This window comes from Oreochromis niloticus, linkage group LG7 (genome assembly GCF_001858045.2).
Source record: "Oreochromis niloticus isolate F11D_XX linkage group LG7, O_niloticus_UMD_NMBU, whole genome shotgun sequence".
NCBI classification, from domain to species: domain Eukaryota; kingdom Metazoa; phylum Chordata; class Actinopteri; order Cichliformes; family Cichlidae; genus Oreochromis; species Oreochromis niloticus.
In genome coordinates, this window is record NC_031972.2 from 16061952 (window position 1) to 16074360 (window position 12409).

General features: G+C 38.8%; 1 protein-coding gene and 1 long non-coding RNA gene across 2 annotated transcripts in view; both read left to right on the top strand.

Moving 5' to 3' along the window:
• Positions 1 to 1608: 1608 nt before the first annotated feature.
• Positions 1609 to 7382, top strand: dolpp1 (dolichyldiphosphatase 1). Its single transcript, XM_003451453.5, has 8 exons — positions 1609 to 1765; positions 2453 to 2553; positions 2722 to 2806; positions 3871 to 3970; positions 4261 to 4359; positions 5088 to 5216; positions 5350 to 5439; positions 5863 to 7382. Exons 1-8 carry the CDS (start codon positions 1690 to 1692, stop codon positions 5897 to 5899), a joined length of 717 nt encoding a protein of 238 aa, XP_003451501.1. The 5' UTR covers positions 1609 to 1689; the 3' UTR covers positions 5900 to 7382.
• A 2623-nt stretch (positions 7383 to 10005) lies between these two features.
• The window catches only part of LOC102076293 (uncharacterized), a 33063-nt gene continuing 30659 nt past the window's right edge, over positions 10006 to 12409 (top strand). Inside the window, exon 1 of the long non-coding RNA XR_003220883.1 lies at positions 10006 to 10522. This is a non-coding gene — a long non-coding RNA (uncharacterized LOC102076293). The remainder of the gene's footprint in view (positions 10523 to 12409) is intronic.

Genomic DNA, 12409 nt, shown 5'->3' on the forward strand with positions numbered 1-12409 from the left:
CTACCACCCTATGAAAACCTTCAAGACTGGTGTAATTTTTATTTTATTTTTTTAAGTGTTTGCAGCGATTATTAGCTAGCATGCTAACACACTAGCACCTACCACAAAATTAGAAATCTACTAACATTTAGCAAGATTATAGCACTGCTCATGTGGATACAGGCATAGTATAAAGTGAAAAGTTTAAAGCTATTTAAAGTAATAAGAACAAGAGAGAGGCACACAAGAGGTAAAAGCTCTGTAGTGATTCAATAATAAGCCAGTGGAGGAAGTACAAATCTTACAATAACTTTGCATAACAAGTCTGAATAACTCGTTACTTTTTATCCCAAAAGAAAGACATTTTAGTTTTCGAAAAAAGGTTTAAATGGGAATAAAAAATCCTTACACTGCATTTATGATACGGTTTGTCTTACAGCCTGAAAGGTAACACAACTCAAAGTTAAGGCTGTGTTCAATATGAACTCATGCAAACAATATAAAATAGAATCATAATATTCTAATCATCTAATTTTAAGAGATAAGCCATGAACTCGCTCTTGATATTAGCATCTGTGTAATATTTGTTTTTTCTCCCCTGTATAAAATGAGAGTTAAGCCTGTGGATGGGTGAGGTACACCAGGCTGAGTTTGTAAATACACTTGGCTAATACATCAGCCAGATAAAGGTTATAATGATCGCTAATTGTTAAAGCTCTTTTAGAGACGTAGTGATGTTTGTGTGTGAACCTTTCAGTTACTTTTAATTTTTCTTGAAAATCTAGTTGTTTTTAGTTAAGCAAAATGTTTTTCACATCTAGTTTCAATTTTCAGTTCAGTTTTATTTATCTATAATAATTTTGACATGAGCACTCCCCTGCAAGTATGGCATTATTGAATATCGCACACGTATAACCTAAAAGAGACTGCTCATCTTGCTTCTCATGCTTCTGGCTTCCCGACACTTGAATGATGAAAAATACATCATCACCCATCATGTACAAATATTTCAAAACACTTCTTTTTTTAAAAATATGAAATAATCTGCTTCTTGGATACAAGGTGGAGTAGGTAAAATCTATTCCAAATAAAACAAGTAAATATTAAAAAACAAACAAATCCACAGACTAATTGCATTTGTGTTTACCTTAAAATCTTAAAATCAGTGTATCCTTATTATTAGTTTTGAACGACAGTTCCACTTTTTAAGTGGCTTATAATGGATCTATACAGTATTAGTCATAGTTTATGAAGTCTCCTGTAAGGATAATTTATATCTTGTGAAGCCTTTGTAAAGGTTATCTTAAGAGAAAGTGGTACTAAATTATTTTTTGACATTTGACAATTTGGCTCAGATTAATTCATATTTTTACACACACAAAAATCTCAAATGCAGTTGAGGTCAACTACCCAAGGGGTAAGTAATAGTCTGGGTTCACGCCTTAAATTAATGAAGACAATTGTAGATCATACATGTTTTTGAATGAGTGCATTTTTGCTATTTTAATGTGGACTGCCCGTTTTTTTTTTGTTTTTTTTTGTTCATTCAATAATTCTTCTCTATGGACAAAATAGCTCGTCTGCAGATTGCAGCTGGGATTGGTCGTCGCTTCCACTGTCAGGGGACGTTTAAATGCTGAGCTCCGCTCTCCATTGGCTGGACACGTGTCTGGGCGTTTCACTGGGACTGCCCGGTTGTGTCCGGGTAAGATGGCGTTGGAAGAGCAGTGCTCGGCACCACCTCGATGGCGGTCCATATCTTTGACACACGTAGAGTTCCCCGAGGGTAGGTACACTTAACGTCTTTATGTGCCTGCTGAAGCTCTGTCGACACCGACTGTTGTGTAATTTTTCGGGCAGTGCGTGTTTTGTTGCTGCTGAATGAACGCGGCCGTCGGTGTGGCTGCCAAATTGTGAGCTGCTGTAGAACCAGCAACACAGCGGGAAATGTAACCCGGACTGCAAAATTGTGAGACAGCGCCGCATGCGCAGTTTGTCACAATGTCCACAATGAAGGCTAGTTAGCCTGCTAGCTGTCTTTATATCGTCTTTGGTATTTTCTTTCCGCTCTCTACTAATACGCCGTGTACTGTAACGGTTATTTGATCAAACTCGAGCATTAAAAAAATAGCAAAATAATAATAATAATAAAATAGTATGACTACAGTAGAAGTAATTGACTACTCCTCGTAAAGCATTGTAGCCAGCATTGTAGCTAACATACTAGCTAGCCCCATGGCCTGATACTGATCAGTGTGACTGAATCTCATTGCACCTATAAGTTTGAATTGGACCAAATAATGTGCTCTGTTAGTTTAAATATGGCTTAGCTACTTAACCACACCAGCTTCCTACTTGTAGCCGCAGTGTCTTGGTCATCCGGGTTCACTGAAAGACACAACTTGTCACTCCCACCAGTGACTTATACTGTTTATGTGCCATTTAATATCTGTATTCTGTTAATGTGTTTTAGATGATCTGACGGGACACTTGCTGGCCTACATCAGCCTCATCCCTATAGCAATTCTTGTGGGCTTTGTTACACTCATAGTGTTTAAACGGGAACTGCACACGGTGAGTCCTGCACATGTACTTGAGAAAGTTGTGGTTTCAGAAAGGGCACAATGTTTTAAAGGCCTGTGAAACTGTCAATTGTCTCACAGGAACTTGATCAGCAGTGTCAGACAGGGCAGAGGTATGCAAACACTCATGGTTTGGCTTTTTTTCCCTGTATAAAACTAGATTTCCTTCTTTGGAGGGCTCCTCCTGAATGAAGGAGTGAACTGGCTGCTGAAGCACATTCTCAGAGAGCCGCGCCCATGCGCAGGTGGGTGAAGGAACAAGTCTTGTTTTTTATGTATAGCAGGTTGGGTTGGGCAAGCATTACAAAAATGTAACGGTAGCTAGAGTTGGTCTTCTTCTGTCAACCACAGTATCTGTTCAGGCGGACAGCTCGGAAACCTGAGGCTACAAATATATCTTGCTATTATCTCTTCATCTCTGAATTGTGTGATGATGACATCAAGATGATTTGAGAGAGCCAATTAATATAAAAATTTGCTTATAGCATCTATTTTTTTTTCTTCTAAAATTTTTGTTTTGTCAAATATTGAATCAGAGCTAAATAGAAGTACCTGTAGAAAATGCTGATAGCCACTTCAGCTGAGTAGTTTTATTCTTTTACTAAACCCAAAACAGTGCCTGCACTGGATATGCTGATCAGCCACAACAAGAAAACCATTGGTCACCCCATTAAATGGAGAACATTAGGCTGATGGCATTTCTCATTAATTTGTAGTTGCAGTTCACCCAACATGCGACTCCTGTCTTATCCTCTTGGTAAAAGTACTGTTTGAGGCTACCTAATAAATGTGGCCCAGTGGCTACAGTCATCTTTTATTTTGTCCATGGCCTCACTACTTGACAAACTCCTCAGGAACATAATAATAGGCCAAAGGTCTATATCCAGCCTCCAAATGTCCCAGAATCCTATCATCATCATTTGCTGGAATAACTGGAAAAGCTCACTAAAAGACCCCACCCCACAGCACCCAGGGGATCATCTGCCATTGACCCAGAAATCCTGTGCCAATGCTCCATCTGTTTAAGAGTGGGACGTACGCATTATTAGACACATGATATTGTACTTTTGGTTGATGAATACTTCATTGAAGGGGAGAGAAGTTTTATTGGCTGATAATAATGGCTTTGTTTTTGTTTGGTTTTTTTGTCCAAAGCTGGACTGTGTAGTTTAAGTTAAACAATCAGATGCATTTAAGAGTTAACTTGTAAACTTTGGTGCCTGTCCTCACCAGAGTGCTGTACATCACAATATTAGATGAAACCTATATTGTAAATCAGTGTTTATAAGGGTCTGTTGTCTCTCTGCAGGGGCTCACACAACTGTGCACACAGAGTATGGGATGCCCTCCAGTCATTCCCAGCTTATCTGGTTCTTTGTTGTTTACTTCTTTCTTTTCCTTTATTTAAGGTGAGTTATTTTGTTGTTGTTTGGGGAAGTTTAATAATAGAAACATAGTTGTGAAAATTCAAATTGCAGCAGCTACTTGACAAAGTAATTTAGTTTGTCTTGCAGTAGGACTAATGTAAACACACAATGTGTACTGTGTCCATCTCAAACAAGCATTTAATTTCTAGTTTTCATGTGGTGCTCATTTGGTTATTTGAGGTCATTACAAGAATGGTTTTGGTTATCAGTCATTATTCCACCTTAACCTTAAAATGTGCCAAACTGCTGTATTTTTATTTTTTTCCCCTCAGAATGCATCAAACGAACAATGCTCGATGTGTGGACCTTCTTTGGAGACACATACTGTCCATTATCCTCTTGGGCATAGCCTTATCAGTGTCATACAGCAGGTAAAGCTCAATCCCTAACCTCTTCACATATCCCAGATCATCCTAAAATCTAAAGTTGACAGAAGAGGACTCTAACAAACAGTAATATTAGTACTTGCTTTACTAAAGTTGATGCTCATTATGTGTCTTATGCATGCACTGTGCGCCACATCCTCACCCTTCTTTCTTATTAACTGTTTTCTCATCCCTTGTTATGATAAACAGACAGTTTATTTATATTTTTGCTGGCTCAGGATGGTTCCCATCATGTTATGCGATCATGTGTGACACTCAGCTACATGCATGTACCCTGTTTACAGTTGCCCGTTCAAGTCTGCACTTTCATGTGCCATCTTTACTTGTCAGTTGTGGTTCTTTGTTGGCATTTCTGCCAGAAATTGCATAAGCAACACTCAATATACTCGTATATTCTTATAGTGCAGAAGCGTTTTATTTTCTCTTTTCTATAAATAATTGAGATATTGACCTTTTAATTAGATGGTAGCAATTATTTGATGAAATGAAGGATCTAAGTTAACTGTCTCAACTTGTGAAGCATGAATGTCAGTAGCGGGTGTAAAACTCAGATGACATTTGACCAGGCTGCTCACACTTAGCAAAGAACTTTATTTCCTTTGTAACAGCATCAATTTTGCTGAGCTGATAACACTTTGAAATGGTTTGAAATGCATGCTGATTTTTTTGTTTCCTTCTCTTTGCTCTCACTCTCTTACTCACTCATTCTTCAGAGTCTACTTGTTGTATCACACCTGGAGCCAGGTTTTCTACGGTGGAGTAGCCGGTAGTACAATTGGCATAATCTGGTTCTTTATTACACAAGAGGTGCTGACACCAATATTCCCCAAAATAGCAGCATGGTAAGTAGTTCTCTCATTTTTCTGCTTCCTTCATGTGTCACAGGGGAGGGCAACTCATTCTCTGCCTGAGATGCATGAAAATGGTCTATTATCTATTGTCTAATGTTCTTTTTGTCTTTTAAACAACTCACAGGCCAATATCAGAGTACTTCCTGGTACGAGACACAAGCCTGATCCCAAACATCTTGTGGTTTGAGTACACAGTGACCAGATCAGAGGCACGGTAAGATACTGTGGTGGTGGTAATGGCATATCACTCGCTTTTCTACATCTATTACTGTCGAGGCCTGACTAAAACAGGTTTTCTGCTATTCAGATTTTAGACACTTGATGATGGTAGCAGCTAACATGTGGGCAAGCCAGAAATAAGCCAGTGCTAATTAGACATGACACATTTAGAGGTCTCTTCCTGTTTTCTTTTTACTGTGCCGTTAACACTCCTTCACCAAATTTTCATTCAGTTATTCACCACTTTGAAAGCTAAGTTCAGCTTCAGTTGCGCTGAGAGCTTGAGACAAAAATATTCATGTCACGTAGCTCCCTGCTTAGCAAGACCGTTGATCCATTGAAATGTTTGGTGCTTTAAATATGACTGGGTCTCCTAATATTTTGAGTTTTCTAATTTTCTTTTCTTTTTTCCTTCCAGGAACAGACAACGAAAGCTTGGAACAAAAGTTCAGTGATCTACAAAGTTCATTTGTGAAACTGAGTTTAGGACCACACACGTGCACACAGATACATTCCCATTTACAGACGCAAACAAATGTTCACTCAACCCCTCCCCCCAACCCCCCAAAAAATGGTTAAAAAAAAAAAAAAAAAAAAAAAAAAATGAACACAAAAACAACACTGGAGAACCATCTTTTGGACTGACGTGGTTGCAAAGGAGTAAAGGGCAAAAAAAAACAAACACAAAAAACCATTTACAGGTGGCAAGAGTGCCTGGACCTGGCCCGGAGCCTACAGCCTGAGCAAGTCCGTCCCCACGCCTCTCCTCCTTGTACAGCTTGCCTAAAAATGCTCTTCAGTGCATGCAAGACTGTGTAAGAGGCATACTATTTAATGATAGATTAATATATATTTTAACTATAAACTCACGCTGACAGTAACGGTGTGTTGCAAGAGCTTCAAGGGGCCAATTACAGGAGCCTTTACTCAAGTTTCAAACAGATTGATGGGCGTCATTGCAGCATGTACTTAGTGATTCCTTTTTAAAAAAAAAAAAAAAAAAAATATTCTGATGGATACTATAGCTGGTGGGGTGGGTGGGTTGATTACGGCTTTGTTGGGGGTGATGTGGAGTCGACCATTTTTCATTGTTATAGACTAGAGAATGAACACTTTCTAAAATTGGTTATGATGTAGTTTAAATATGAATTTGCACTTTGTTAAATTTACAAGTTAAAATAAGACTAACACTAGTTAAGTATCATGAATGACCTTCCCTGTCTTCTTCCCTCATTGGGTTTTGCTTTGTGTCTCTGCCAGTCCTCATAATAATAATAATAATAATAATAATAATAATAATATAATAATAATATTAGACTCCAAAGCTGATGTGCAAGCTGTTTAAATTTAATGAACCTTCTGAACTAACAAGCTATAAGTTATGGTTTCTGTTCATATCAACCTTTAAGTGGCACGGCAGTGGGTTTGAGTTATTCTTTTGTTGTTCTTGAACACACTTTCGACCGAGGTGTTTTGTTAATGCCTCTTGCATAGTAGCAGCCTGGGAACAGAATTCTGGGATAATTATATATTTTTATTTTTTTTCCCTTCAAAATTAAACTTGAGTTTAAGGTCTTTTCTGCAGTTGCAGAGACCCTTATATTTTTTTTCTTTTTTTTTTTTCTTTCTCCCCACTTTCCCCAACATAACATTCCATATCAGATAGTGAGAAAATGATGGTGGACTTTTTTCTTTTTTCAAGACAGGAAAAAAAATCCTCAGGTCAGTAGTAGCATGTGATTATGCTTATTCCTCAAAGCCTGCAGCAGCTGATGTTGGAAGCTGTCAAGGGAGCTCTGAAGCTGATTTTAAGTGTCACCATTAGCTCCACAAAGGGAAGTAGATCTCTTAGAATCGGTTTGTTTTTGGGGGGTTTTGTTTTTTGTTTTTTCCATGTGTAACCTATATCAGGCTGAATAAAAATGTGTTTATGTACAAGTGATGGTCAAATGTCTTACTTTGAAATATAGTGACACCTTGTAATGGTTAACACATTCACTTGATTAGCAAAAGATTGCTGGTTTGATTCCAGCCCTTTGGGGTTGGGTTAGGAAGGGCAAGGCCAGTGTGAAGTTGCCAAATCAAACATGAACCCACTGTGACCATGATTCAGCTAAAAATAGCTGCTTCTTTTTTTTTTTTTCACGTATAGAATTTTACTTTGTAGCATATTTGAGCCAATACGGCACTTAAACAATAAGACTAATACTAGATTTGCGTTTTATTTTTGTTTTCAATTTTTTTTTTAAAACAGTTCAGCTTGGTTATAATTTACAATTTAGACTGCTACATCTTTTCCAGAATTCTGTCTTTCGGGGGGGCATCCTCACTTTTTCTAGTGGCCCTGATCCTCTTCTGTATCCTACAAAGTTTTACCAGAATTCACTCAAAACTTTTCAAGCTATTGTGTTTACAGACATAATGACATGCATGCAAATGATGCCAAAGGCATGACATTCCTGGCTAAAGTATTACAAGTAATTCTATTTTGCTAGGAAAATGTTTAATATGTGCAGTGATTTATTGAAATGTGCAAACATACATGGAAATGCAGCATACAAGGCAAAAACAGAGTTTCCACATTACCAGCGAGCCTGAAAGTCTATATTTGGTACGACTGTCTTTATTCTCCAACACAGCCTGAGCTCTCTGTCAGCTTTCTTGTATTTCTTTAAGTCTTCAGGAATAGTTCTCCATGTTTCTTGTTGGACATTCAAAGCTCTTCTTTTGATTTTGTCTACCTTTTGTGTTCTCTGTCAAGATGATCCTACACTGCTTTAATAATGTTGAGGTCCATGCTCTGGGGAGGCCTATCTGTGACCAGTGGTGGTCCATTGTGTTGTTACTATCCAGCTTTGCTGTTAGTGTTTTAGCAGTGTGATTGGCATCATTGTCATGCTGTAAAATGAATCCAGTGCTGATGACATGCTTCTTAGATTTTATTGCTGGATAGATCAAATCTGACAGTATTTATATATATTTATGAGTCCATGGAGAATTTAAACATGCACCGTATGTGGACACAATATGGCCCAGTGTTGGTGACAAATCCATGTATCCATCTGTTTAGTTGAAACAACGAACAAGCTCTCTGTCTTGTTAAGGGAACTTCATGCACTTCTCTTCCTCTATTCCCCAAAGTGACTGCTGAGAAAATACTTCAGGCATATCCTCACGACTTGCACGGCTCAAAAGAAACGTCTGCCCTATTTAAACGACCCATTCCATTTTTGATTCACTTTTCAGGTCCTACCTCAGGCTATCCCCAAACACCCATCGGGAACAAGAATAGCCTAAATTATGGAGACTGCAGTCTATTTCTGTTCCTTCAAGCTATTACTTCTGTGTTGCACTGTTCAGTTAAGCAGCAAGCACTCCTGAAGAAAAACTCTTTGGATGTGATTCAGAGCAATGGCTCAGAGCTGTTTGGTCATTCTTCACTCCAAATATGTCAGATGTTTAATTCTGGTTCTTCATAGTTCATCAAAACATGAAAGCATCAAACTCTTGAATTAAGAGTCCCAGAGGTATTTTGAACTTAAAGAAATGTAAATCAAAACAGAAACCTCTCGGCACTATTGTGATCAAGACAGCCAGACTTCTGTTTTTTAAGCGGTTAATAATGTTAAACGTATGATCAGCTATCTCAAACAGGAGAAAGATAAAACGGTTTCTTTTTAGTAAAAAAAAGAAAGCAGGTTGGGCCTATTTATTAAAGGGGAAATGAGATGATGCAAAATAATTATTCATGTTAAGTTTGTTTCCTGTTTTGTTTTTAAAACCTCACCATCTCCACTTCCTGCCCTTGTGTATTTCAGTTAGCACTCCCACCCTTGTGTATTTAGTCTACATGTTCACTTTTTACCACAACTACTTCTTGTCAGATGCCCTGCCTTTGTACTAACAGGATCATCAAACTGTTTATTAAACCACATTGAAAGTAATGATTGAGTTTTAAACTTTATTCATCCTACGGAACTCTTCTATTGTGTTCATATTTATCCAGACAACCTGCAGAAGTTCAACCAGAACATCAGAATGGGCAAGAAAGGTGATTTAAGTGGTTCGAGCCTGACCAGCTGTTGTGAGTTTTTCAGAAACTGCTGATCTGCTGAGATTTCCCCACAAAACAACCTTACCAAAAAACAAAAACAGCTAAAAAGATTAGATTTTTCAAAGTCCACAGATTTCAAACTCAGTGGGAGGGAGTTCCAGAGTTTGGGGGGTTACTGATGCAAAGGCTTTTGTTCTCATCCTTGTATGACGTGCAGCCAGCAGGCCCCGCTTACATCACCTCAGGGACCTGTTGGGGATGCATTGATGAAAAAGTTCACTGATGTATGTCAGTGCTTGTCCATCCAGGGCTATAGAAGTCAAAACCAAAATCTTAAAGTGGACCCTGAAGTAACAGGATACTCCATGTACTGAAAAAAACTATTTGTGACAACTTGTTTTGCTACTTCTTAAATTTGACAGTTGTTTGTATATTAAAACATGTTTTAAGGACTCTTAAATAGGATAAGGCTGCTCTTTGTGCAGACAATAGTCAACATGAAATTTCTTCTACAGACCACTCTTTAACCCTGGAGAACCCATGGGGTCGGATCTGACCCCATGGGTTCTCCAGAGTTAAATATCCTCTCTTTTTCCCTCTGATGTTGCAAAACCATTAAATACACCACTGTCACATCGGTTGACGTATTCTCATCCTGCCGCTGTGAATACTTGCATCGCCAAAATGCATCAGTCCACAGCCGAAAATAGTCCCAAACAAATGCATTATTTAGTCCTACTAAAAACTACAATGCCCAGCATATTCACGGAGAACAAATGGCTTCAGACTAATGCATTTCCAGCCTTTTTTGTTTGTTTTTTTAGGGGGAGGGGGATGAATTCTGCGCACCTACTGATGTGCGCTTTAATTAGTTCCCCGGAGAACAAATTAAATTGCTAATCAAACAGCAGCCCCGGTTAGATTAGTAAGCAGCTGTGTAATTCAGCTCCTCCACAGTGGAATGATTTGTTGGGATCTTGTGTGCCATGTTAATCGCTTAACGGCTGGCTGACATATATAAATGGTACGTACCGATTTCAGCGAGGCTTTGTATTGTGTCGTGTTAGCTTGACATTTTGCTTTTGTAATGGCAGCTAATGACAGATGTGTGTTGTGCCGACCTGTGGCTGTGCGAAACAGCCACAAACAAAATGTCAAGCTCCTCATTCCTGTACAAATGACGTCACGGTGGCGTGAGGGTAAATATTATTTGTATGTACTATATGAACATGATAAAAAAGGATAGAGAATAAATCAAGTTTACTGGGTGTATTTTGCAAGGTAAGCAGCTTATTTGTATTTGCTAAGTCCCCTGGTTTGGTTTCTTTCTCCTTTAAAAGCTTCTGTGAATAAAGGGCTGCCTCAACATTTATTCCAAGAAATACAATGGCTATCTTTCTAATTTGACATTTCTGTAAGATTTTTACTTTCAGACAAGTTACTTTTGTGCCAGCAGACACTGGCAAGAATTTCAGCGTGTAATCTCACTGGAGGTTGGCAGCAACTTTGTGTCTTGGCAATGGAAGCTGTTCAACATCTCTGCTCAGATTTAAAGAAATCAAGAAGAAGCTTATAAAGCCTCCTTTCCCTTTCTGCAGTATTTACATGTCAAGAGTTGTACCATGATTAGTCACAGGGATTCCAAAGAGTCTTCAGACAGTTAAATTATCAGCAAATTTCAGTGAAGTCCACGAGGCTTAATATTATCCTTAACATGCTACATAAACTATGTAAAACAAACATTTACAACCAATCTACATAAATGATGTCCTACTGAAATAAATCAACCTTTTAAAATACCGGCGACCACCAGCGCTACCCTCAGCCTCCTCGTAGACACGCCTATGGACTCAATTTCAAAAATCCCACGTCACTTTGTTCCTATTGCATGCACAAGATTTTCAGAAAACTAATCTCTGGTCAAGGTCACTGAGATTCAAACTCCTCTGAGAATTTTTAGTACCTATCTTATCAATTTGAAAATTCTAGGTGAGTTCCTTGAGTTATCACATCCACAAGTTTTTCAGAAAACTTGACCTTTGACTTTGAACTTGAGGTCAAGGTCACCGTAGATCCCATCGGGGCAGATCTACTGTGGTGGCATGCGGTGGCCACCTGTAGTGCCACCCTAAATTTGCATATGACAGTGTTTTTTATGAATATAAGCTAGCATTAACACTTTGGGCCTAGCTACAATTAACACTGAATAAGAATTCTATAGGCACGGTGGTTAGCACTGTTGCTGCACAGCAAGAAGGTCCTGAGTTCAATTCCACCATCAGGCCGGGGTCTTTCTGTGTGGAGTTTGCATGTTCTCCCCGTGTTTGCGTGGGTTCCCTCCGGGTACTCCGGCTTCCTCCCACCGTCCAAAGACATGCAGTTTGAGGGGATAGGTTAATTGGATAATCCAAATTGTCACTAGGTGTGAATGTGTGAGTGAATGTGAGCGTGAATGGTTGTCTGTCCCTGTGTGTTGGCCCTGCGGCAGACTGGCGACCTGTCCAGGGTGTACCCCGCCTCTCGCCCTATGACAGCTGGGATAGGCTCCAGTGCCCCCCGCGACCCTGGAAAGGATAAGCGGAAGCGAATGGATGGATGGATGGAAGAATTCTATAACTGAATATAGACATATTGTAACTCCCGTCCTTTGAAAAATGGATTACTCAAAACTTCAAAATCGCATAAAGATAAGTGTTATTAACCCAATAAATCAAAATGAGGTTTAAATTTTGGTGAAAAATACATAATTTTGTTCATGACAGAGTCGATTTCTGACTTTTTTCTGTCAATTTAAGCATGTAACACTTTTTGTAATATGCATGTCCAATGCTGCCCATCTGGTGGGTTATGTCAATACCCCAAACTAAGTGCTTTCTATCTAACATTCACACTACAATGAACACACTGGGAG

What these genes read in the sequence shown, in the direction of transcription:
- dolpp1 (XM_003451453.5), top strand. Translation starts at nt 1,690, where the DNA reads ATGGCGTTGGAAGAGCAGTGCTCGGCACCACCTCGATGGCGGTCCATA. An exon ending in TTTCTTTTCCTTTATTTAAG is followed by an intron (nt 3,971 to 4,260) that starts GTGAGTTATTTT and finishes TTTTCCCCTCAG; the next exon opens with AATGCATCAAACGAACAATG. An exon ending in TTATCAGTGTCATACAGCAG is followed by an intron (nt 4,360 to 5,087) that starts GTAAAGCTCAAT and finishes CTCATTCTTCAG; the next exon opens with AGTCTACTTGTTGTATCACA.